This window comes from Notolabrus celidotus, chromosome 19, assembly GCF_009762535.1.
Source record: "Notolabrus celidotus isolate fNotCel1 chromosome 19, fNotCel1.pri, whole genome shotgun sequence".
Classification (NCBI taxonomy): domain Eukaryota; kingdom Metazoa; phylum Chordata; class Actinopteri; order Labriformes; family Labridae; genus Notolabrus; species Notolabrus celidotus.
In genome coordinates this window covers 22,870,320-22,897,738 of record NC_048290.1, presented here as the reverse complement: position 1 = coordinate 22,897,738, position 27,419 = coordinate 22,870,320, and the positions used below count along the sequence as shown (strand labels likewise).

At 41.8% G+C, this 27,419-nt stretch overlaps 1 protein-coding gene across 1 annotated transcript in view; it reads right to left on the bottom strand.

Annotated features, from left to right (window-relative positions):
* The window catches only part of unc5c (unc-5 netrin receptor C), a 146,140-nt gene that overhangs the window by 6,914 nt on the left and 111,807 nt on the right, over positions 1-27,419 (bottom strand). Inside the window, exons 5-13 of the mRNA XM_034709462.1 lie at positions 23,841-24,021; positions 21,794-21,961; positions 21,390-21,554; positions 16,404-16,460; positions 11,980-12,171; positions 8,726-9,088; positions 5,069-5,156; positions 4,648-4,819; positions 144-377 (exon numbers count right to left, since the gene is read on the bottom strand). Coding sequence (XP_034565353.1) covers positions 144-377; positions 4,648-4,819; positions 5,069-5,156; positions 8,726-9,088; positions 11,980-12,171; positions 16,404-16,460; positions 21,390-21,554; positions 21,794-21,961; positions 23,841-24,021 — 1,620 coding nt within the window. The remainder of the gene's footprint in view (positions 1-143; positions 378-4,647; positions 4,820-5,068; positions 5,157-8,725; positions 9,089-11,979; positions 12,172-16,403; positions 16,461-21,389; positions 21,555-21,793; positions 21,962-23,840; positions 24,022-27,419) is intronic.

Genomic DNA, 27,419 nt, shown 5'->3' with positions numbered 1-27,419 from the left:
GAAGCCTGACGACTCTTACTGTGACAAATAAACACAAAGATTTCCCTTCCTTCCTCCCACATCTCATCTGTTGGCTCCACTCACACATTTACAATTAAGTTATCATTAATGCTAAGAATCTGATTCATTTCTTCCATGTTTACCTTGAGTGCATCTTGTGTATCATCCAGGCAATACACTCTGATGTGATACTCCATAGCGGGACATGTAACGGGGCCAAAGATGGCAAGCTTGAGGCGCTTGGTGGTTGAAGCGCTGAGGGACTGGCCCACAAGGCAGTAGGTGCCCAGAGTCTCTGTCAGGATGTGGCAGGCTTCGTCATCCATTTGGATGTAGCACGGCGTGGTGAAGTTTTCTTCTCCTACCACCACCACATCCTACGGTTTGGAGAGGAAGGAAGAAGAAGAAGAAGAGGTGACATAAGTGTGGGAGACAATAGGCAAAAATAACACAAACTAAAATAGAGAAAAGTGTTTTGTAACTTTTTCACGGTGCGTGCTATTATAAAAATACAATGACAGAGAAAAAAGATGAGAAGAAAGAAAAGCCACGATAACAACCATATATACTGTCACTGCTGAATGGTTTCAGTTAAGCCTCCCTAGAACATTAAAGTCCTGTTTTTCTTCATCTGATTTAATGTTTTCATTTATAGAAACGGGACATTTTAATGTAAAGTGCTTCAAAATGCATTTCACTGACATGATTAGACAGCAAAATGAGCTCAATCTGTTATCTTACTCTAAACAAACTCAGCAATTTGAATGATCATCTACATTTCTGTGCTGTGTAACAACATGTGCTGTCATTACATTAAAAGCATCAAAACATTCACAGCTTGTTTCCTCATTTTGGTGTCTTGAAACAAAGCATAATGTAAGTTTTTGTCTCAGACAGACTGAGTGTGCATACTTGTGATGGTAACAACTGTGTGTTTTAACCTTATATGCCACATTATTAAAGCTCCTGTGAGGAGTTTTTCACTCGTTATGATTCAGACCCAAACTAACCCTGATGCCTTTAAATGCCCCACAAAAAGCAGATGAGTTAATCAGCACAAAGATGGACAATTCTATAAAGTCATGTTTAATGTCTGACACCACGGCTGCAGGGTAGGTGTCAGAAACAGTTGTTGTGTTGAGAAACAGCTTTAGTTTAAATTCTTGACAGCAAAGGTTCTCCATAAGTGATACCTCTGACTGTTCAAAGAAAGCAGGATGAGATTTTTTAGTTACAAACACAACTTTCACTTGTATAGGACAAAATCATCAAAGAGATAAGATGTACTGCTTTGTCCACAGGGGGCGCCAGATTCCATATAAACCAAGAGTATGACTCATAACCTGGACCAAAAAGTGAGGAATGTTAACATTTGAGTTTCACTTCCTGAGCTTAACATCACATAAACATGGCTGCCATGAGAATATAGTCTATTGGAATTAGTGATGTGCAGAACGGGTTTGTGTATTAGAGTATTATATTAATTGAAATTGTTTTCCAAAGAACATTTATATAGTGTTTAACTGAGTGTGAACAGATTGTGAACGTCATTTTCAGGGTTAAAGAACAAGCAGGGGTCATGTCCTTCTCACATATTACATTTTCCAACAAGGGCTAGTAATATCTGACACTCTGCCTCTGTGCATCTGAGGTAATGGAAGAGTGAGTATCCAGTCCATTTGAAGTTGACCTCTGTAATGGCACTAACGCCAGGACATTTTACCCTTTCATTAAGCTTGTCTGCTCTGAAGACACTTGCGTTCACTCTCTCTCTTTCTCTCTCCCTCTCCCTCTCCCTCCCTCTCGCTGTCTTTCTCTCAGTAATCCAAACACTCCTGTGAGCAGCACATTGGCATTAATTCAGCCTATTATGAGAGACAGAAGAGGAATTACAGTATTTTATTGTGAGCTAGGCCGTTTAACAGCAGTATTATGGCTGATCATTAGACTCTTTAACTGCTCCTGAGGGGAGGGAGGGGAGGAAAGAGGAGGGAGGGGCTGGGGTTTCTTATTGGGGGATAATTAGAACCCACAGTGGAAGAAAAAGAAGGGTTTTGCTTCATACATGTGTGTAAGGGTACAAACAATCAAACATGAAAGCACGCACACAGAATCAAACATCATAATTTATTCACAAACTCTTGGACATCATCTGCATAGAGGTTGTTTTTTTTGGAGCTGTGGGAGGATTGTTTGTTGGAGAATTACTGAAGCAGAAAGGCCCACATGTTCCTCATTATATGACCTGCTGTCTTCATCATCATCATCATCACCATCATCACTACACCATGCTTCCAATGACACTCAGTGTGTGTGTGTGTGTGTGTGTGTGTGTATGTGCTTGTGTGTGTGTGTGTGTGTGTGTGTGTGTGTGTGTGTGTGTGTGTGTGTGTGTGTGTGTGTGTGTGTGTGTGTGTGTGTGCACTTCCACCAATGAAACTGAGTTCTTTCCCTGGCTGGTGATGACTATATATATAAAACTATCCGTGAATTGCTTCTTCAGAGGGGCTCATCTCTGCTGTTTCTGCTGCAGTGATGAATACACATCTTGACAGAGCGTGTCATATAAAGCAATAATTCACGCATGCAGCATGGAGTTGGCCTCAGCGGGAAGAGGAGCTCATATTGAGGAAGCTGCCGTCACCTTGGATATTACCATCTGCATTTCTGACAGGTCAAAGATGTAATCAATAGCAGGCACGTAGTCCCCACGGGAGACCACGTCCACTTCAATATATGAAATATTGGAATTCATCTTGAACAATATTTGCAATAACCAGAGATGTCATCAGATCCTGCAAAAGCTGATGTAAAAACTGCTTGTTTCCCTCAAGTAAACTGACTCCACTCCCTATAGGATTTTTTGATGCACTGACCTCCTGGTGCATCTTCAGGGTGAAATTTTTCAGCAGATCAGCAACTGAACACATCTGAAGAGTTTTTGAACTGTAACAGGCTGGAATGATTTCAGTTTCAGTCCTCATGGTCCGGCTGAAGATTTACCATTGATCAATAGTTATACTTGGTTTACACTGAGTTTTATTACTCAGTTTACACTGAGCTTTATTGGCTGCCCCCGAGTAATTCATCAATGTCACAAAGGCATGTGGGGCCGGCGCAGAGGCAGTTATTTTTCTGCTCCATAAGTCTTATCATCACATCAGCAGTGGAAGTTGTGCAAAGCCTACCTGAAAAAGATGTTATTCCACTCAGTACTCCATGATGAGCTGACAAAGGGCCATATATTGGATTATGCAGGATGATGCTAGGGAGATGGATTTTCAATATGTGGCTTGATGAGCAGTATTTCTGCAGAGACTCAAGCTAGAGCTTCAACTTTCTCCAAATCTGAACTAAAATCTGCATTTTCAAAATAAGAAGTATTATTGGGGTCTGTATAACCAGTTTATTCTCCTACTCCTCCTTGGCACACTCTTGCATATAATATGTCATTAAAAATGAAATGGAAAGAAAACGTACTTATAAAAGCTGTCTTGACATGTAAGGAGAAAATTGCTAATTACTGCCTTCATAAGGGTTTGTCATGTTGTTGTGATCTGCAGTTTGCTACTGGAAGAGATTAGGAGTAGAGATGACAACTGGACCATTCTTGACAAATGTAAAAGCAGGCTTTTAAGGAGGATAAGAGCATTGTTTTTGTAAATTGGATTGGTAATTGGACTGTTTTTGTGCATGTGGAAGAGAGTGTGTGTGTGACAAGACAGTCTAAAAACAGGGAAAGGGAAGTGTAGAGGAGACAGGTAGAAAACCTTGAGACTCTTTCCCTGCAGAAACCTAATGTATCATCATCTGTGCTGTTACTAATGGAGCTTGCAGCCACAGGTCTTCCAAATACGCAAGCACAGCACACATGCCCACATCTAGACATTCACAATGGAAGACACAGAAATAGACATTCATAAAGGCAGGAGAAAACAGTCTGGGGAAAAAAACAGTCCCAGCTGGATCCCTGCTATCAGAGGTTTGTTATTTCAGCACCTGGTTGCAGCAGGGGTTTGCTCAGAGTGCTGAGCTGCACAAACACAGCAGAGAGGTTGATCCCCTTCACCTCTTTCATGCTTTATCTTCAGAGCCATGTTGTTTTAACATTTTGTTTCTTTCAGTGTCTTTCTGCTAAAGTCTTTTTGAACAGGGGTGTTTGTAAGGGGGCTGCCTGAGGTGGTATGGGCCCACCTCAAATTGAATTAGCTTCACCAAAACTTACGGTTGGCTATCTGAACAGTCAGAGGCGGGACTTAACGTCAAACAGGCCTTTTGGCTTCTTGTAGGGCTTCAAGCAACTATTTTTCTGTAATTTTGACTTTAATTCTGAGCGACATCTTCTTTGTGAGTCCTTCAATCATTAAGCATCGACAAAATCTGTACACAGAGGTAAAACCCCTGCTTGAGTAGATGTCCCATTTGGGCCATTCTGGAAAAAAAATAATTCTAGACACATTGCTGTGTGTGAGAAGGATCTCCAACCAAGCAAAGCAAGTGTTAATCAAATGCATAGGTTATACATGTAAATATTATTATAACATATATTTTCAACCTTCACATGGCTATCCAAAGCACATTTTCAGACCTGACCATGGCGACAGACATCAGAGTACACAATCACACAGTTTTCACCCAGTTTCTCACCTCCCACTGGTTCTGCTGCGAGTGGCTCTTGAGCTGGATCAGCCAGTCCTGTTGGCCGTCACACACGGCACAGTGGTGCATAGTGATGATGACGGGCCGAGTCAACAAGGCCCCAGGAGGCCCACAGCTCACCACAGGGCCCAGCACGGTTTGGCCATCATCCACTGACGGCCTGAAGGTACACAAACACAGACGCACACGTAAAAGAAAACACACACACACACACACACACACACACACACACACACACACACACACACACACACACACACACACACACACACACATACACACACACACACACACACACACATGCTGTTTAGTGGCGACAGTGACAGCAGTCTGTGTGAGGGTTACATGGCAGAGCTGACAGGGGTAAACACCACTCTGGGGTGTTCATGTAGAAGGCGGTAGTGCGTACCTCATGTTGTCCTTCCTCTGAACCGTCACATACATCTCATACACTCTGCCCTGAGGAATAGCCCCCGCTGGAATGAGCAGACTCACCCCTGGAGAGCACAAATACAGACAGACACACAGACAGATATGAGAGTTGTGCGAAAAGAGGGAGAACATTCCTTTCATGTGTGTTTTTTTGTACATTTTGTTATGTTTGAAGTCAGTGAATCCATAAACAGAAACATCAGAACATCATCAAACCTTAGAATTATTCATATCGCATCGCATTCAGATTATAGACTGTATAAAAAGATGGATAACATGAAAGTTCCCAAAAGAGAAGCCAAAAGATTCAGATCTCCCCCTATTGACTGTCTTTAGCATATAGATCCTACCCCCTCCATGTTGACAGATGGGACAAGGGTCAGACTTTAAATCTATATACATCGAATAAATCTGAAACAGTTTCTGTCATTGTAATGTTTTAGCATCATGATGATTTATGTTCAAGTGTGATTTTTTTTCAAGGGAGATAAGTTTTAATTGGTTATTTGATATCATAAAAATGGGGTATAACGCTATTATTGGCAGCTCTGTTGACTGATGCAGCTCCTGCAGCGCTGTGTGCAGCAGATAAATAAAGGAGAAGGCACAGTGAGCCCTCAGAGCTCCTCCTTTTACATGAAACTGTAAAGTTTTACTTGTAATAGATACATCTTAATGCATTGCTGCCATTACAGTAGCTGTAAAGAGCAGTTCAATCCCCAGTGGAAAGTGATAATTATTTTTCTCGGGGAGGTACAGTAATAATAGCTTTCCCTCCCAGCCCTGCATACAAAAACTATGGCACTTTGGTGCTTTCTCCTATGGCATCAGGAAATGATGTGACATTTCATTTCTAAAATCAATGATCTCTCTCCTCTTCATAACATTCTCATATTGCTGCAGCCGGCGTGATTTACATTTTTCCATCTCAGATTGATTTGATAAGATGTCCTGTCCAATTTTTGGGGACTCAACCCCCCCCCTACATTCTGTCATGAACACACAAACAAGCAAACACACACGCAAACGCACACTCACACACACACACACACACACACACACACACACACACACACACACACACACACACACACACACACACACACACACACACACTAAGTATTTCTCTCTCTGGAGGGTGTTTCTCAGATATCTCATTGATTTCCTATGTCCTTGTGGTGAACTTTTTCTAAAGGTGACAGACAGCTTCTCATGCTAGCTAGCAATACCATCACAGCTCTGCCACAGGGACGTCTCACACACTGTGTTTTTCCCTCAAAGCAAAAGCTTCAAAGAGACAGGAAACACATTTTAAGATGCAAAAATACCAAACAGCCACACTGACGGTGCCACATAATATTTCATTAACCAGACACACAAACAGATCAGATATCAAATGTGCCCTGTCCTCTCCCTCTGCCTATGTAACATGATGAGGTGGCTAAGCTTAAGCAGCAGCTGAGAACATTTTTACAAGAATTTAAACGGAAAAAGAAAAAACTTCAGAAACTTGAGGAGACGGTGTATCCTTTAATGTCTCTTCTAGTTTGTCTAAGCCTGTCAACATGCATCTGTGGCATGTTACAAACAGCCCACATGTGTTTGAAGTGAAGACAGCGCGGCTAATGTAAGCTGCCTGAAACTGTACACCTTCACATCAGTCCTCTTGCTGCACTGTAGGTATCCGTCAACCCCTGTCATAGTGTGTGCAGTCACACTGATAGGTTACACATGGCCTAAGCATATTATTTCAAAGTCATGTCAGTGTTTGTACTGAGCACGCTCTTTGAGAGAGGTGGATTTTATCTCTAAAGTCCCTCTGAAAAAATATCATTGAGACATAAATGATCCACATTCCTTGAAACCGATCATTTAGGGATCAGTCCAAAGATGATTTTTTTTATTACAATGAATGAGAAGATAGTTGCTACTCTTTAATCTGTCCCCCTGTTAGCTTAGCTTAGCATGGAGAGTGAAAATAGTCTGAAACCAGCTAGCGTAGCTCGGTTTAAAGATTGAGGAAAATTCCAACTACCCGCTCTTCTTTAGCGCTGTAATCAACAAAAGCTAATGTGATCAATCCGTCCAGAAGAAGTAGTTTTAAATTCTGACTTATCTATAACTTATGGTTGGGAGGAATGGCTTACACAGTACTTCTGGAGATATGTTATTCATCAGTTGTTGTTATTATTACGTTTATGCTAGGGTCTATTGCGGGATGAATAAAGGAGTGTCTTATCTTATTATTATCAAAGTTGATTAGTCATAGACCTAGCCTCAGTGATGTCACCGACACGTTTCTGAAGGAAAGTTCTGAAGACAAACAATGGCCGTCGCCATTTTGAAAATGCTGACTCAGCCTAACTGACTAAACTAGAGGTAAAGAGGCGGTTCAGGTAACCTTTACCAGCATCATATACATTCAGGTCAAAACAGACCGCGTCTTCTAGTCTGCGGTCAGCCTGCATTATGCATGTGCATGCTTTTCTTTGGAACATAACGTTGTTGCGTTGTTTTACCTGGATACAGTGATGCTATTTTCTGATTGGCTGTTGGGTATTTCTTTCTTTCTTTTTGATTAGCTGGTGTGTGGCAAGCTCATTCTGAACTCTACGGGAAACCCACTTGATTCATACCTGTTCCACAGTTTAAGGAAAAACAGCGCAACTACTCTACGTGAGAAATACAAAGTGTGGCGTGTAAGCGTGGGAACAGGTTGAAATGCGTGTGTCTCACACCCAATGCGTGAGACTTGAGAGCCCTGAATTCATTCCGTTTTTAAACTGTGTTAGCTTAGCTACATCATATTTAGATTTTGGTAGGAAGTATGGCCAATCGTGAAGCAGTGGTCTCTGCAGCAGCACAAGATTCTTACAAAACTGTCTTTCTGTCATGTTTGCAGCTGCAGAGGTTGTCTATATATCAACAACTTTTATATGGGACCAAGTTGTTATCATTGTGTGTAAAACACCCATCAGTGTTAACTTAACCCATTCACATGCATTCACACACTGGCTGTCTCATTGGTGTCTTTGAGTAATTTGGGGCTCAGTGTCTTGCCAAGGGACAGTTTGACAGAAGCCGGGGATCGAACTGTCAACATTCTGATTGTAAGATGATCCACTCCACCACTGAGCCACAGTTAGCCCACTGTGAGGTAGCCAGGCAACCAGAAGAGAAACCAGGAAGCTCATGTACCAAGCAAAAGTCTGAGTCTCCATGGATCTTTAAGGGTTACATTCGGGACTGAGAACTTTCTTATCTGCATGTTAGGAATGAGTGACGAGTGGTCACTTTGGAGCATTTGGGAAGAGCTGATGGATGATCTCCAGTTTGACTTTAAAGATTCAAAAACACAGAGTGACATTGTCTCACACAGATGCACATAAATGTTGAGCTCAAGGAGAACCCTTAACTAAATGAGAACATACAGTTCCTTTGAATACAGGCACAGACTGCTCCAGTGTTTTAAGATGACTCATGACATAATTTGCTTGAATTTTAAGATTTCCCTCTCCTGATGAATTACAGCTTCTTCATTCCTTTGTCACACCATGTTGATGTTGCATAATTCTACATACCCAACAGATTAAAAACATCACTATGCGCTGTATCCAAACACACAGTACAATACCTGAGTTGGGAACGATGAGATGTCCTCCCTGGGAGCTGAAGGAGCCCAGTGCAGTGCAGGATGGATCCCGGGTTCTGAGCAGCGTCTGGGTCTGAGTGCGCCGGCCCATGGTGCTGTCACTGTTGTCCAGGAGGCAGTGTGGTAACTTGGGTGACAGTTTAGAAGAAAATTCCCCTCCCAGGTCATCCTGTGGGGTCACTAAGCCTGAGGAGTTGTACACCTTAATTTTCAGGTTGGGGAGAGGGTCGAGCAGGGGAGAGTTGGTCATGGGGATTTTGTCCGCCACATCATGGAGGGCGTAGACGGGGCCACGGTACATGGCGGCCGCAGATGTCAGGTCAGGGGGTGCTGTCAGGAGATCAGCTGGAAAAGAAAGGAAAATGACATCAGTCAAGCCGAGTAAATGTCTTACGAGAAGCATTTCAGTCATCATTTACATTTTCCAACTGTGAGTTGTGGAGAACTGGTAACTTGAAACCAAAATAACCATGAGGAAATGAAGTGCTGGCAGCAATAAGCGAGACGGCTGCCTGGCTTTACTCATTTGTTTTTTCACTCATTTGGGAAGTCCACTTCACCACCAAGAAGCATTACTCAGGCTGAGGAGTTCAGGGTGCAGCTGTGATTCATGGGTAACAGATGGCTTCACTAAAACTCGTTTTAACCGCGAGGTACAAGAATGAATGTTCAATAGCTGAGGTGAGTGGTTGGAGCAAGCGGCAGATCCTCTAATACCTACACCCCCTCTCTGTATGCTATAATAACACAGAACCTTTCAGTGATACAGGGGTTAATGCAAGTCATAAAAATGTTCAAATAAGACAGAAATCAGTAAAATGATTTATTTAGTTGTAGTTTAGTAAGTGTGGTGGTATAACTAGTGGTATAGCTTACTTTTATGATTGATTATACTACGTAAAGATCAATCAGTTTTGGAAACTGGTTTCAATAATGTTGTACCTCTAGAGATGGGAGAACATGCAATCTAACACATGAATTGGACAAAGTCTCTGGTTTCAGATGGGAAAATGCCTTGAACCTACATTACTTCTATTGCCCGGCAGGGGGCGACACCACTAGTAAAAAAAACCTCAAGAATGATTGCTTAAAATCAGATGAAAAGATAAGATGAAAAAATGTCTATTGATTACCTCTTTAACCATGTTCTTTGTGAGTTCATGGCCTTAGTAGCTAGTTTTAAATTCCCTTTGATATAGTATAACATGCACTTTGTAGACTTTGGTCTCTTTTGGGACAAAACAAGCCATAAAGGTTGTGAGGCTGAGGGCATGGCTCGCTGTGATTGACAAGTTGCCTCCACAGGGTCGAGTCAACCAGGACAGAAGCACAGCAATTAGATTAAACTAAACAAGCAAGCAGCAGCCACACTGTTCAATCCAAGGTTTCAGAACAGGCAATAACAAACCATTAGTTGATGTCACAGTCAATGCATGCACCTCTTTTAAACAGTCTGTGGTTAAAAAAACAGACCCATTTTAGAAGGACTGTTGATGAAGCATGATGAATTTACACAGTTATGTTTCTTATCTCAGTCTTCAGTTTCTGTGCGTTGAAGTTTCATACTAAATAAGCACAATGACACAAAAAACATTTTTCACAAGTTGTGAAAATATAAACCAGAATAAAGTACATAACAATGAACATGGAGTGGTGTGAGGATTGCGAACAAAATAGCGGACGCAGTTGACTGATGTATGCTTGGACTTATTGTGAAACTTGCTCGGAAACATTTGCTAATTTTATCAAGTTAGCTACTTGTAATCGTATCTGACATTCGCTCGGCTGTCAGCACGTGTTCATTAGGTTTAGAAATAACAATCAAGCTTATTTGGGGGCTTTTATGTCCTTATCTAGAGAACAGAGCAGTGGATAAAGTAGAAAAAAGGGAAAAGAGAGCGAGAATGACATGCAACAAAAGGGCTGTGGGTTGGAATCAGTGGTGCCTGATTGAACCGCCAAGCCAAATTAGCCTTGACAATTATTGAAGGTTTGAATTGAACTGAATAAGTACGAATTCTTACTTTCTCTGTCATAAGTAATCTGAAGTTGCTTAGAAGTATTCTTTCATAGACTGGTTTAATCTTGTACTGAATGTCTTGTACTGTATTTAAGATCTTACTTCCATGTCTCCCTCTCTGTCAGTCTCTTTTTATTTTCCCTTTTTCCAGTAATCCTTTATCTTGTTGCCAAATTTTTAGGCAACACAATTACTCTGATCTGTCTGTTTCCCTGCTGTCTTTTTGTCCAGCTCACTGCCACCTGTCTGCATCCCTGCGGTCCTACTTTCAAGTCCTGCGTCACAGGCCCAAATCTAATTACAGTTTAATATGCGACATACAGACTGGCCTTATTATGCTTTAATGAAGGGGCACAGTTTGGCCTCCCATCACAGCGACAAGCATTTTAATAGTTTCATCACCTCGCTCCCACAAACATACTGTCTGCTGTCTGTATTCCCCCTCTCAGGCAGCCTGCTCATCTGTGATCTGAAGGGCACATTTACATTCACATCATAACTATCACACACGCTCTCAGAGAGCAGCTGAGTCAAGCACAGCTCACCAGGTTGATGCTCGTGTGGCTAATGCAGGAGCTACCCAACGACGAGCCACACAGGAGCGACATCTACAATGAGGCAGGGTGACGAAGAGCTTAGTGCTCGTTTGCTCCTAATTAAAATGTATCTTTATGTGAAAAACTGAAAACTTTACAGAACTAAAAACAAGGTTCACATTTAAGCCTGGTTTATAAGACCATTACTTCAGTACGTAGGGATTTCTTTGACCTAACACACAACATTTTTTCACCTTGCTCTAAAACTCTTGTGAGGAACTTCCTGTTCGTGTTGATTTTGGAGACCCTTGTGAACAAAGCGATACATCTTTTCTCTTTGGTGTTCTTCTTCTGTGTATGAATGTGTAAAAGTGTTTTCTGACAAAAAAAAAAATCTTCTCCTGCTTTGTTTGAACAGTCATAATGGCCATCCTGTATCACTCACTGTGAATCTTTGCTGTGGAAACAGTTAAAAAAGGCGTCTGTCAATCAGCTGGTCTGACACCTTCCCTGCAACTCCATTCCTGATGATGCTGGTTGCTTTTTTAGTTCGTAAAAAGGCATCATATTTAATTTTAGTCTGGTTTGAAATCAGTTAAAACTTCTCTTTAGGGCTTTATCACGAAAAAGCCTGACTTTTTCAGAGGCAAACAACCACACATATCTACCCCGTGTCCCACCTTTGCGTGCAGTCTTGATGCTGACTGGTTGGAAACCTCCGTTGAGAGCCGAGGAGTCAATGATGTCGGAGTCGAAGTCGCGATGGTTCTTCCTGTAGATGAAGAGCGCCACGGCGACAGAGATGACCAGGCACATGATCACCGCTATGACGATGCCTACGTACAGAGCCACGTCGTCAGTGCTGGGGGCCACTGGAGGGAAGAAGAGAGGAGGGAGAGAAATAGTCTTTTAAGACCTCATAAATCCACATCAGTTGCATGAAGCTCTGTTTCTCAACATGCAGGAGTTGTGATGAAGCCATTATCAGCAGACTAATATCCTGGTTTGGGATTGAGCCGGATATTAATAAACATCTGCAGGGGACTAACTGTGTATGGTATGTCTGTATTTCTATCGTGGTTAATGCTGCATATCTGTAGCACATAATCTGGGTGTTGATAGATCATCCTGACACAATGAATCAGGATTATTATGCACAGAGTATTTGGTCTTTTTCAACTTTAAACTTTGATATCTAACATTTGATCTTCAATATTTAATCGTGATTACGATGGTTTGAAGAAAAAGGCAACAAAATATCTCTCACTATCAAAGAAATCTGCTGCACACATGCAAAAAAAAAAATCCATGTCTATGTTCATGTACATAACAACCAGTAGTGTTGCACTGATAAAGAACAGTTCTTGCATGAAGCCGTGCCTCATTATGATAATAAAAACTGGGAAATAAAGATAATGATGATATTATCCAACGCTGTTAATAGCTCCAGTGCAACCCAATGACACACTGTCCTAACAAGCAGCCTCAGAAGCCAGATCTGAAGTTCTGAGGACCGAGATATAGACGTTTTATCTTCAAATTACCGTGCTCTGTGATGGAGTTCAGAGCCTGTCTCTGTCTTTGTTCTTACACACTGCGAGATAAGATCTAGACATAGCTTGCATTTCTCAAAAAACTGTCTTTCATCTCAGCCTCCCTCCCACAGTCTCTCTGTCCACTTTCCAGCTGGAGTAACCTCTGTGATTAGCACGCCTGGCGTGGATATAGTGGGCTGTTCGACACGCAGACGCAGAGCGGCCCCAGTACAGATCAGACCTTTTAATGGATGCCTACTGACAGTCCCAGCTCTCTGTGGTGTTCGCTGAAGAATGTCCTTTGCTGTCACAGAGTTGAAAAATGGAGAGAAACTCTTCTTTAGAGGAAGTGAAATGCCAGAGGGCATGTGCGAGCATGTATGAGTACACACTTCTGCATGTGTCAGGGGGACTCTTCAGAACGTAAAAGACCAAAGAGTATAAATGCATCTTATTTCTAAGAGAGGGAATTTTTTTTGACACAATTTGAGTATGCAAATGTAGCAGAATCTGCTCCAGTAGATGGCAGCATCAGCCACAGATCCTTTGCAATTTCAGGGCATGCATGATGGCCGAGCATTTGTGTAAATTAGCCTCATGCGTCTTAGGGATACAGATGGCACTCAATCTGTGTCTCTTGTGTTCTCTTTCACAAAGGAAGAGGAAGGTGTAGTTGGAGAGAAGCAAGAGATGGGATTGCTTTTGTGAAAAATGGAAATCTGACAGTAAGTTGTGTTTTTATCACGACTCTTTCGTTTTTCCTCCTGATGCCAATTTATACAGTTGAATTGTATGTTTTGAATCGCATTAAACAAGTTCAGCATTAAACATGTAGTCAATTTAAAATCCATTCTATTTCACGCTTTCATTCATGAATCAGTGTTGAAATCAAATTGTGTTCGACCTTCAGCAGGCCACAGCTATTAGAAAAAAACTGATGGTTTCTTTAGATGTACTGATCGGTCGCAATTAAGGAAGCACGGGGGATCTGACACTGTAGTTATTTCAAAGACTTTAGTCCCTGGGAAGGACAAGTGAGGCCTGGCCCTCTCTGTACGGCCTTAAACAGAGACATCACATTAAAGAGGAGTGTGCAGATATATCCTCATATATACGTGAGGCCTCTAATCCTTCCCTCCTGCACAGACAGGAACTGAAAACAGAGCGAAGGGAGGGCAACGATGAAAGTCTAAAAATGTAATTTAAGTGTGCTTGCTTCCTCTGCCGAGCTTCCCTGCAGTTATTTAACATATATCCCCCCTCAGACGAACAATCTTCCCGGCCTCGCTTTGGTGATAAAGGCAGCAACCTGCTAAGTGTACGCATTAAAATGTATCACTTAGATTAATACATCCCTTTGAACACGAGCCATTGTCGGGGAGAAAAAATGGGGGGGGGAACACAAGAAATGGAAATGAAAGGGATTATTGAGCACTTCATTCTGGGTGAGGACGCAGAGATTTACAGAGAGAGGGTGAGGAAGAGAGAGAGGGAGAGAGGGAGAGAGAGAGAGAGAGAGAGAGAGAGAGAGAGAGAGAGAGAGAGAGAGAGATATATACACTGAGAATAAGAAAGTGAGTTAGATTCTTTAGCAGAGTCAGTGCTTGAAGCTGATGAAGAGGGAAAGTGTCAGGCTGAAGTTCAAGAGGAGCAACAGGATAAAGGGCAGAGTCAGCTTGAAGTTAGAGGGGAGTAACACGGCTGTAAAGAGGCAGCTGGCTGGTAAAAAGGCATTATGGGAAAGGACAGAGCGGGACTCAAAAAAGAAAAATTCCCTGAGGTGGTTAGCTGTGAAAATGGAATATCATTAATGAAACATAGATGGACATTGTAGCCATTCAAAGTTACCAAATATGAAAACAGCATTTCATATTTTAACTTGTATAGAATTTGGGGCAACACTCACAGTAAAGTGAGAAAACTATCATTTTAACATTAGCAAAATCATTAAAATCAATAAACCAATATCATACCACAAGTCGGAACTCTTTACGCTGACTTTAAGAAAACATTATCAGACAAGAAGCTACATTTTGTGCTTGATTTATTACAGATTAAATGAGATGATAACAGAAATGCAGTGAAGGATAAATACTGAATAAAGGATAGATGATAAACAATGAATACAATAATAGATGATAAATGATTAACAGAACTGAGAAGGTGAATAACATGTTCTGATAGCCTGTGAGTTAATGATAGTGAGTGAATATATACATTGAATATATATATACATATTGATATCAACGTGACGCAAAGAGAATTTGGAAGCAAATTGAGACAATCTAAAAATGAATCAAGTTATTAATTGTGAGAAAGGATCACACACAAGACAGCATCCACCATCTTTAGAGGCAGGACCATTTGTCATGCTTCTGGGAGGTTGACTCTCAACGATGGTTTGGGAGCAAGGTTGGCAAAAGTCCAGACTACCAGTCGCCCTGCAAGGTTTGGCTAGGTGAAAATTTCTAAAGCCAGCCGAACTGTGGATGGGATGCTCAACTGAGTTTCTATTGGATACTTATGAATGATCTTCCTTCGTAGAACCTCTCAGAGAACTCTTGCAGCTGGTTTCAGGATGCACTACAAAAACTATTAACTTGAAGGACTGTGTAGATCAAAACTAGACAAGAACGAAACTCAAACACTTAAACAAAAGACAAGACAAAACATGCTGGAAACGAGCAAGAGTGTCCTCTTCTCTTAGATTATTTTTCTCATATCAAAGGACTGTCCGGTTTCCACAGGTTTTAACTCTGACTGCTCAGTTGGCGGGAACAAGAGGAATGGCTCTTTCAGAACTTGCTCAATTTGCCAAGATTGCACAAAAATGAATTTAATTCTAATTTTGTTATAGTCGAAACAGATTTAATACTCACTCACTATGATTAAATGTGTAAGTTGTAAGTTTACATTTAAGACACATTAGGTACTGAACACCTGGGGGATACGATGCATTTGATTATGCTAACAACACATCTTGAATTAATCAGCAATCTAACAAAAACCTTACTTGTACAGAAACCTTCTGCATATTACAATTTAACAATAACATTAGAAACTGAAATCAGAGCTGATGGATGAGAGAACAGATAAGCTATAACCTCATTTCAATATCCTTTAACGGAGTAATGGCTGGATTAAACAAAAGAAAATACTGATTTTGGTAAAACTTATTGATTACATAATTATCATTACTCTTACAACAAAACATTAATTGAGTACATGAAGTGTTATGCACACAGTTTAACACTTATGAAAAGTTGTTAAAACTATGATACAAACATATTCTACCGATCAATAATGATACCAACAAAAAGCCAGTAGGGGAGCTGTTGGTATGCGGATGAAAATTGGTTAAATCAGTCAAACAGGGATCTCGGCTTGTGAGCCACCTAGAGACATGGAACACAGATCATTACAATACACCTTTAACAGATGAACATGGAAGAACAAAAGGTGAACATGATGGTTTAAAAGTTTAAAAATGAATTTGTCTTGGAGACAGAGACAGACAAAAATAAATGTATAAAATGTGACAAAAAATTAAAAATAAACCAATAACTCACATGAATTTCCCACATCATTCTTGTCGCTAGCCTCAGAGAACTTCTGATGTATGGAACCTTGAAAAGAGCAAGGGATTGTGGGTGAGGTAGAAAGAATAGGGGGGTAAAGAGGGATAGGAGGGGAAGGGGTGACGTGAGAAGGACGATGAAAATCAAATTTAAGCCAACAGAAAAACAAACTCAACAAATGAGACAGCAACAAACTCATGAGTAGGAGTGATGACGAGGGGAGGCCATCCTTCTTGATTGCACCCGTCCTCTCCTGATCTGTGTATAGAGTATAGAGATGGATGAGGGGACTTTGGGTGGGGTAGGGGGTTCTGAAAGGGGAGTGGCGTTATCCATCAACTTGGCTTAGTGCCTCGGCAGCAGTAGCAGCAGCGGGGCTGATGCTGGCAGGTGAGGGAGTTGGAGGGGCTGATAAAGCGAGGCTCCAACAGAGTCAATAGAAGCTACAGCCTTGCATCTGTCGCGGCAGGGTGGATGGAGAGGGTGGTGCATGGGATAAAAAGGACCATTATGATTGGAAAGCAGGATATGGAAACAGATTCAAGGACAGAGATTTGGGGAAATCTTTCACATCACTGTTTGAGGTTCTTTTTGTTAGGGCCAGGTTGGACATAAACACCTGGTGGCCTGCAAGGGGAAATGTGCTGCATTGGCTGTAAGCTTTTCCATTGAGAGACATGAGCTGCTATTTAGAACACATTAAAATGCCTAAAACAAAAACGTCCTCATCAGTGTTTCTTGGCGCTGACTGGCATCAAGCTTGCTCTGTTATGGCAGTGTTACTCAGTAATGTAAGGTGGCCAAGGAGAGCAAATGTGCTGCATAAGTCAAAAGCTTTTCCAATAAATGAAATGAGCTACAGGCGCAGTTTTAGCCTAATGGTTAAATTGCATGCCCATTTAGCAGGCGGCCCAGGCTGAAGTCCGGCCTGTGGCCCCCTTCCCGTCACTCCCCACTCTCTCCCAGTTTTTTGCTCCATCCACTTCCCTCCCCTCTCTGAATAAAGGTGTAAAAGCTCCAAAATATAACTTTTAAAAAGAAATCAGCTTTAAGTTTTTTCTTTTTTTCTTTGCAACTGAAGAGTCTGAAACGAAGACCACAGAGTGTTTTTCTGGCTTAAAGTTTGCATTGGTGTGGCAAGCATGTATATTGAAGAACAGTGGTGAAGAAAGGTATTCAAAGAAATAAGCTGCAATTAAAAAAAAGAACACTTAAAGGTCTGAGATATGGAATTAAAAAATAAACTTGCTGAGAATATTTTTTTTATTTTTAACAAAATTCAAAACTAGTGAGGAATTATTTTTGCTTGAGGAAAAAAGGAAATATTTAAAATAAATCAAGATGAAAAAGAAAGGAATTATAAATCTTTATTTTTTTGTATGAGTCTTTGAATTGACATGCTTTCTCTTTTGTAGCAGCTCTGTCATAATCTGTAAGACATTTCCTTAGACGTGCTCATTTAATTTTACATATTTTCAATTTGCATTATGTATGAATTTGTGAGCTTCTGCTAGTAATGAGAATCTTTTAGCCTTCAGTGGAATATTTGCCCTTGTAGGCCACCATATAAAGCAGGCTGGCAAGGCAGCGCAGCAGTACAGCACACTAGTACACATAATATTCAGTCCTTGTGGAACATCCATAAACAACTATACAAACAATGAAGTCCTTATTGGAGAGAGCGGGAGCCACGGGCAGACAAGTAGAGCGACAGAAAAATCAATGTCTTGATAGATGGGGTTTGGTGTGTACATGTAATCAGGCAACAGGGAGAGCGGGCCGGAGCAGGGGGAGGTGACTGTCAGGGTCAGTCTAACTGATGGCCCGTTTGAACCCATCCTATAGAGTTTCTATTCACCCCAGCATCTATGGCATAGCCAGTGTAAACTCACGCTTCAGTGGGTGGGCTTGGAAGGAGAGCTCGGAGCTCCAGACAGATGATGATTATTCTTTCATGACAGCACAGAGCTGAAAAGGAAGGGGGACTTAAAGTACAGGAAATCCTTGTCCATGTTTGAGTCATTACTTCTTTAAATATGGCAGATTTCCAACTTCAGAGAAGGATTCTGTCCTCGAGCAAAGCTGATGTCATCATTAGAAAAGCTAAAGGCTTTTTTTTTTGCATATTCTTGGCATGAATCTGAAGATTATATGCCAGACCCCAACTGGTGGCATGTGGGCTAAATGAGACCTTTTAAAGACGTCACTCAGGTCAATTCAATTTGTGAAAAAATGTTGATATGAAGAAGTCCAAAGGATATCACTTATAGGCCTAACTTTTTTCCCAGTCATGAGTCTAACTTTTAATTACATCTGTGTGCTTTGCAAAGGAGATTTAGGAGAGTCAAACTAACTTCCTGTTTATTAAAACACAACCTACGTTTCTTCTGGGAATAAAAATGCATTTCTAACACATTTCAGTTCACAGTTTTACAAGTCTAACAAAGGAAATGTTAATGTAAAATGTGCCGCCCCTTGGCACTTCAACTATTTTCGATTCCAGCCTTTTACAAAAAGTCATGGAAGAGGTTGGTTATATTCTTAATTATTTGTAATCAAAACTTTGGAGCCAAACCTCATGTTGTTCTGAGGCTGAGATGAGCCTCTAAATCATGTTTCTCCACTCTCTGCTCTTTGATAGCAATAAAGGATTTGCCCTTGCTGGAGTGTGCGCTCCCCTCTCACTAAATCAATATGTCAAGAAAATGTCATGTCTGAGAGCAGGGTTACCAAAGGCCTGGAAAACAACATCAGAATCGTGGAGGACGGACCACAGAGGGAGCGCACCGAAAACAGAGGTTTAGACAGGCCAGCCTCGGTGTGGAAACTGTACTCTTGTGTAAGTTGGGAAGTTTCCTCTGAGCTGGCAGAGTGCAAGCTCTCTAGATCAATCTGCAGACGTTTAACTTCGTTAAATCCAACCCCCCCAAACTCCCCGACAGTCTAAATGTGATAAACAAGCTAGAAAGTAAATTATAACACAACTCTTTCCTTTTTGACTCGGGTCAGTTGTGTTTTTACAGAGGCTGAGTCTCCCACGTTCTATTTCCAGCCCTGCTCGGATCAAATTCCTTTGCCAAATTCCTGCGATTGAAATGATTTAAATAAATTCAAACAACAGAAAATAAGATAAAGCTGCAACGGAATCCACAGACACGTGTTTGCTCGGATCCCCACCCTGCACTAGAGGGAGCAGATCAGTGGACCGAGGTGAGTTCGGATTGCACACAACTTCCATTCCCAATCATATTTGCCATAATGTGAGCTTTTAGATAATGGGCCGTTCTCTCTGAACGCTGGTGGAAATGGTCATTAGCATTGACATAAGTGGCTTCACCCTCTTAGCTTCTGCAAAAAAATCAATCCCTGGAATGATCCTAAATCTATATCATTATGCCTTTATATTCTCTGCAAACTAGCCATCAATCTGCAGAGAACTAATGCTTCTGAGATCGGCTGAGTCGCAGAGGGGGTGGGAGGGAATGAGGGTGGATGTATGTTGTTCCGCAGAGGGGAATAAAATAGGATGAATAAGACAAATAAGAGTAGGTCTTCTCGTGGATTGCTTCCTGATGTTTCTATACATCGCAGATATACGACCTCGGCTATGAAATCAGCTAATGCGAAATTGAATCACCGAAGCACTGAAGTCATAGTTTCCTGTCATTGCTCAGCACAGATGGACCTACAGAGCAGTATGTTTTTACTTTGGCTAGTTCCAGCTGTGGTTTAAAAAACGCACGCTGACCGCCAGAGTGATGTCAAACTTAACCTATACAACATGGTGTCATCGACATACAGCAGGTAGCGGTTTACAACCCCAGAGTGCAGCCAAATCTCACATCAGCTGCACACAGTGACAGCCAGCTGTATCATATTCTACACATCCAGCAGCCCGGCCACGATTATATTATTAGTGTCACAATCACCATCTGTAGTGGGTTACACACACAATGGAAGCATCTGTGACAGCGTGTGGGACTAACACCTTCAAAGATGTTTATTGGAGAGGATTTCTATCAAAAGAGACGCTGGAGTTAACTCAGTTACTGTGCAGTCATACTAGCTTCTTCTTCCTCCTTCTCCTCCCCCTCTTTCACTTTGTCTTTTGTGCACAGAAGTCTGTTTTGGAAGATGAAGTTAAAGGTGGCAAATACTTTACCCCGTAGCTTTTCAGCACACACAAGCACGGGTGCACAAGAGCAGGATTCAAATCTGTGAATGTATTATAAGGCTGAGGGGGCAGGATTTTTTGGCTGAACTTAAGCGCCAGGCTGTTTTTAACTTGCTGGAAGAAAAGAGGAGCAGAAAACAATTCACACATGCCTGCAGAGGAAAGATCTGGCTGCACCAAAAACTGGCTTCTTTTTGAATGTGTTAGCAACAAAACAGTCGGAGCAAAAGAAGAATTTATGAGGACAAAATTTTGGTGCATGCTGGAGTCTTAAAAGCTTTGTATGATATAATTGGCGGCACTGTGGCCTTGTGTTTCCTCTCAGGGCACCAAAAGAACCTGCAGTATTTTTAAAATTAAGGTGGTAATCAAAGCAGCCTGGAAGTTTATGTAATTACAATATAATTACTTATTATTATTTTAAGTATAACTACCAAATTCTAAGCCTGTGACAAGCATAATTACTCAGACATCTTCCCCATGTGGCGAGGTCTTTATTTAACATGTGCTTGTGTTCGCAGCAGGGAAAGATGTGCAGGAGTCTCCACTGTTGTGACACTTGTATCTAAGAGCTTTTGCGTTTTATGCTCGTGCAAATACAGAGAAACACATTTTAGCATGTCGCATATTTTATGTATGATTGAAGTGGAACAGAGTGAAGGAAAGACGGGGGTGATAGTGTTATGTGGCGATGTGAAACACAGTGCGCTGATGAAAGAGCGGGGCTCATGGTCAAAGGGTGGAGAGCTTTCTTCCTGGTGGGCCGGTCAGAGAGAGTAGCAGAGGATTAGTCGGGTACTCACTCTGCATGCACAGCCCATCGGTGCAGTTCTTGGACTGGAGCACCGGGCCCTCACAGTCCTTCCCCCCGTTTTTGGGTGCTGGGGCGCCGCATTCTCGCCTCCTCCAGTGGGTGCACTCTGTCCCACAGGTGGACCACTTACTCCACTCTGTCCACAGGCCATCCACTGCACCACAACAGACAGGACAGAGCAGGGTAGAGTGAATGAGATGACGAATGAGAAGATGATGACAAACAAGTGCATGAGTGGAGATATGTTGTAGAGACACACACTTGTAAAGGTGAGCGCACAAACAGAGCGAAATATGCCAACACAGATTTGTATCATATTTGATGTATTTGTTTTTGTGAACCTGCACCCTCTCCTCTCACTAGTTCAGTGTGTTTCAGTATCATAAGCCGTACCTGGGCAGAGAGGATTGCACGCCAGCTTCTGGATGCCCTGGCCTTCGCAGATGGAGCCACCATTGAGCGGGGCTGGGTTGGTGCAGCTGCGTGTGCGCTTCTGGAAGCCGCGGCCGCAGCGGCTGTTGCACACGGACCACTCTGTCCAAGTTGACCAGCCACCATTCACTGGAATAAACAAAACATATTCAAAAAGTCAGACCTTTTCTACATCAACACATGTCAAATAAAGGTCCAATTTGTAGTAGTTAGCTGCATTTAGCTGAATAGAAATGGAACATAATATTCAGTATGTTTAAATTAGTGTATAATCACCCAAGTATGAAACAATGTTAAAAACAGGCATGTTTACAGCCTGCTATAAAATGTTTAGGTCTGATTTTCTCATAGCTGGCTTTACCAACTGAGCTAACCTGCACCTCAAGCAGCAGAATCTTGAAGTGACACTAATGTACGTAAAAAAATAAATGTACACACGGATGAAATTGAAATGAAAACTAAAAGAAAAGGGCAGAAGAGTAAAAACATTTTGCATTTGATCAGGGATTTTCCTTAAATAAATCAGTCACTGCATCATTATCGGAGATCCTCTGAGCCTCACACATTTCAACCCTTATTTGCTGGTCTTAAAACACATCCAGTGTTCGTCTTTTGACCCTGAACTCCAGGGTCGATTCTTCACCACGCATGCAGACAGTAAATTCTGGTGCGATTGCTGCATTTTCCACTCACTGATTCCCCCTAATGCCTCTCTTCCCGCTCTCATCCATCTCTGTCAGAGACTAAATCCAGTGCAGAGTGACACCAGAGCTTGTGGCTGCGAACAAGTCTGTGGCATTTGAGATGGTGGAGCTCGTGGCCCCCTCGGAGCCTCCGACTTTCAAATGTGACATGCTTATGAGTGAAGCCCAAAAATATTGGACTCTAGGGGAAGAGACAGTCGAAAACCCACATTTATTCACTGGCTGATTTCTTTCCTCCATGGGTTATGGATCTATCTTATCTCACCCTCTTTTTCTCTGACTCTCTCTCTCTCTTCCCATTTTCCTTCATTTTGTCCCCATCTTGCACTCCTTTTTTTCCTGTGTCCTTATAGCAAGGGTGGCTAAAAAACACACTGTTTGTCCTTATTTCTTCATCACTCGCATCTGACACAAGGCTCTCCTGTCCTCTGGGTTTCTCTTGCTGCTTTATGTGCACTTTCATTTTCAGAAAAATGTGCAGAATCCCAGTTTGGATAAAGAAACAAGGACAGCATCAACAGACGCAGTGGCTCCTTGTACTTTTTTCTCAAGGATGAGCTGACATCAAAGCAGTTTTCCACCCCTCTTTAGAATGTGTTATTGACAGGAAAGCCTTGAAGATACAGCAACCCTTCACCCGAAAAACTGCTCTCTTGGATTTAGTGTTGGCGTTTCTATATTCATCCTCTCTATTTTACCCATTTTTCATAATTTTGTCTCAGCTGTGAGTTAAGAAAAGGACTGGAATGCTGAAACAAACCCATCTCCAATCATTGCTAAAGAAAGATGGTGAGAAAGTGATGCAGAAATTATATGAAACTGTCACTTCCAAGCATCTTTTCACTTTTTTTCTTGTGTGTTTATCCATCCACATACACGCAAAACCTCTTCATCCAGCTTGCACCGCCTCCGGCAGGCGTTGGAAGTTCGACTTTGCAGCCGTGCTGTGCAGTAACAGTCGAGTTAGTGGATGTTAGAGAGAGAGACAGTGGGTGAGTCTGTGTGAAACCACAGCGGGGGTTCTCTTTAAGTACGGATCAGCCACGTCAGCAACCCCGCTCACTGTTTGGAAAATCACAAATCTCTCATTCTTCGCACACCTTCCTTCCAGCGGAAACAAAATGAGCGAATGTGACGCGCCGCAGGAAAGAAGAGGGGATTGACTTTATGCAAAGTGACTTTGAAATTTGTTTTATTTTGAGGTGACTTCGTAGAGGCTGTCAGCTCTGTTTCTCTGCCCTGATGTCTCACTCTGTGTTGATCGCGTCACACCACTGACTGGGTTGTTAAATAAATGCTGTTACCATAGACAATGATTGTTGCGGTGGTGCTGCGTCTCTTAGCCACGATGTTCTTGGCCACACAGGTATAGTTGGCGGTGTCAGAGAGGCGGGCCTGTTTGATGATCAGGTTGTTGTCGATGGTGATGTAGAAGTTTCTGTCGTCTGCAGGATCAATGACCTCCTCGTTCTTTAACCACTCCACCTAAGAAGATAGAGAGAAGAATAAGAAAAGATTGACAGCTATTAGATGACAGAAAAGTATATGAAACAGAAGGCTGCTCTCATTAAAATGCAGGAAAATCACAAGAAGGCGTTTAAAGAGCGATATTTTTCCTTGTATCTGCCTCTCAAACAGAAGCGAATGCCAGGATTAGAGCGCAATTGTTTACGTCCCTGAGGTCCTGCAACAAAAAGTCAATATCTATCATGCTCTTTTTATTCTCCCCCTAGAACAAAGCGCTACAGTAAAAGCAGCGTAGTCAGACCGTAGAAAAGAAAACTCCCCAGTATTTTCTGAAGCTGAGCGTCTCTCTGACCTTTCCTTATGAGTTTCATTTCTCCAAATGATGCTGATATTGAGCTCCTGGCACTCTCACAGAACAGGGGACCATTTAGAGCCTTTATTTGGCTGTAAATCACAGATATCCTTTTTCTCTTCAAAAAGGAGAATCACACGTGCCGCCTCACACTCTGCAGACACTTTGATTCAAAATATTTCCTGCTTGTCTGGTTTTCTTCAAAAGGTGATGTCCAGCAGAGAGGAGGCCTGGCAAATAGCTAACTTCCTGTGTTTTGTTGGTATCCCATGAGGAGCGGGGCCTGATAAGATAAGAGGCAGAGGAGCAGCACAGGAAAGATAAGCAGGGTGTTTATAAAGGGTCTTTCACATGAGAGATAAAGTATCTGCAACAAAAAAAAGAGGGGCAATAACCTGATGTAAAGCCTGCCAAGACAAAACAGCGTGGGCTCACTTTTGTTGCCAGATTTCATAAGAAACAACACAGAAGTGGGAAAACATGAGCGACACAATGGCTGTAGAAGTTTCTGAAAAGCTAAGATGTGCTGATTGTGACATGCTCCAGCAGCTTTACTCGTGTCTGTGTAAGCTCAAGATGACAGATATCAAAGAAGCCATCAGCGTCACACCTCGGTAAGTCTCTCTTATCCTGCGGGAACACTCCGGAGAGGCTGGGAGGAAAATGTTTTTGAATACTTCGCTTCACAATTATTTCACACTTAACCTCTTCCAACCTGAGCCGCCGAGGAAATCTGCGCACCCTACACTTGCAGCTCGTGAAACACTTACCCTGAACAAACGCAGGATTTTAACTTAATATCAGCAGCACAGTAAACCCCAGTAAATATGATGTATATTATTCACTGATTCCATGCTTATGAGTGTTTTCCTCCATAAAAATGTATTAGCTAAATCAATCTCAAGGAGCCAGGGAGGATTGGATTCTCTCAGAAGCCGTCTACCAGCTGAAATTAAACCCCTCTCTCTCACTTCTACACGTGCACAAAGCAATAAAAGGCATTATGACATACATGGCAATATATAGGAGATGCAATTCATCTGTCAATCACTCACTGCCTATTTTTAGACTTCATCTTTATTCCATAACACGATTATAAACAGAATTATGAATGGCTCTGTGGCATCATAAAAAGGACAGCATGCTTGCATTCAAGCTGGTGATGGTTTCATTTCATTTAGAACTCCATGCTTGATAAAAGCAGCTTTATTATTACATAAGTTAATGAGAACTGCACCGAGGGGATGTGAGACACAAAATATCTCCATCCCTAACTATCCCTCCTTTTTTGTAATGATGAGCGCAGGTTTTACTCATATTTTCACTGTCTATTTCCATTAAAGGCACCGAGAGGAGTTTTTAACTGATTTTGAAATAGTCTCACACTTATGCTGATGTCTCTTCATGACCTACATAGTAAAATGAGATTATCAGCAACAAGATTGGTTATTTCTCTTAACTGAATTTGGGTCAGATTTTCCAAGTACAGTTTGGCAGTAAGAAGTAAATTAGGAAGCAAGAATGTTTTTTTTCTGTGGGTAATTTTCTTTTTCTGTAATGTTGTGTACTCATGGCTGATACTGGAGCAGGATAAGCAGAACAACTTTAATTGGTGGTTGAAGAATTTTTTGGATGGAGAATCTTTACAACTATGGCTTCTGCTCGGTCAAAGAGCAAAGTAATGGTTGAAATAGAAATAAAAAAAGTTTTTAAAAGTTTTAAACATTTAAGTGCAAACTCTGCTTTAAACTTAGTAGAAAAACATGTATTGTTTTCATGCTAACACTAATAATTAAATGCAAAGCATGCTAACAAATTTAGCATTGTTCGATAATAATACCTTTATTTATATAGCACCTTTTAAAAATCACGGTTTACAACATGCAGGGCACAAAAACAAACACAAAGAATCCACAGCAGGTTAGCTGTCTTTAAATTGCATTGCAGCCATTTACTGTATAAAACAATTGACGACATAACAGCTCCCCATAAGTGAAACCAAATTAGTTAGAGCTCCCACTACTGACCAGCAGCAGTATAAAGGCTGATTTATACTTCTGCGTCACCCCTACGCAGCAGGGGCTGACGCAGACATGAGCCCCACATACTTGTGCGTCGGTGTGTCCGTGTCGCGCAGCAATACTCCGCCGAAACACATAAGGGCAGTGTGGTCTCTCTGATAGCCGGTCGCCTGCTTTCGGCCCCGCTACGATCTCTGTCTACTTTTCCACAGCGATTCAGAGCGTGTTATGTTGATCTACAGCTGATACATGTTGCTGTTTATTATACAGATATGATTATATGAAGAGGAGAGAGGAAGACATGAAATACATGGCCGATGTGCGGCCGATGTCCAGGATCCCAAAAGTGCTGTGAATGCGGGAAAGACAAAGCCGCTGAGCGGACCAATCACAGAGCTTGCGGTCCACATCGGTTCTACGGGAGTTACATTTTGGAGGAGGTGCACGTCAGCTACATGCGTAGGACTCGGCGTAGGTACGGTAGCTATACGGACCCCCGGGTACGCCGTTGATTCAACGCAGAAGTATAAATCAGCCTTAAGTCATAAACTCTGCCTTTCTGCCCCCTCCATGTTAACAGATGGGTCATGGGTCAAACTTTGAAACCAAATTACATGTAAAAAAAAAAACAACTTCTAACATGGTTTCTTTTTTTATTGTTAGTTCTTATAATGCTAAATTATGTCCAAATACGCATTGTCCAATAAATTGGTTTCAATTAGTTATTTTATGCTATGAATTTTTCATAAAGCCTAGTTTATATTTCTATGTTGACTCGAATGCCGCAGTCTGCAAACCCTGTTATTGGCCTTTGACACTGTGAGCACTAGATGAGCGGAGCAGAAGAAGAGTTACTTATCTTTCTATAGTGGGTGTCTGCTTCAAACTAATACATGAAATTCCGACACTGTAGACTGTACCGACTTGAGGGACCATCCTGCGTTATCATTGAGTATTAAATGTTAAATGTTTTGGTTGAAGGGGCAGGATGTCAATACAGCCAACTCTAGCTCCACAATGCACAAAATAACAGATCTCGTTGC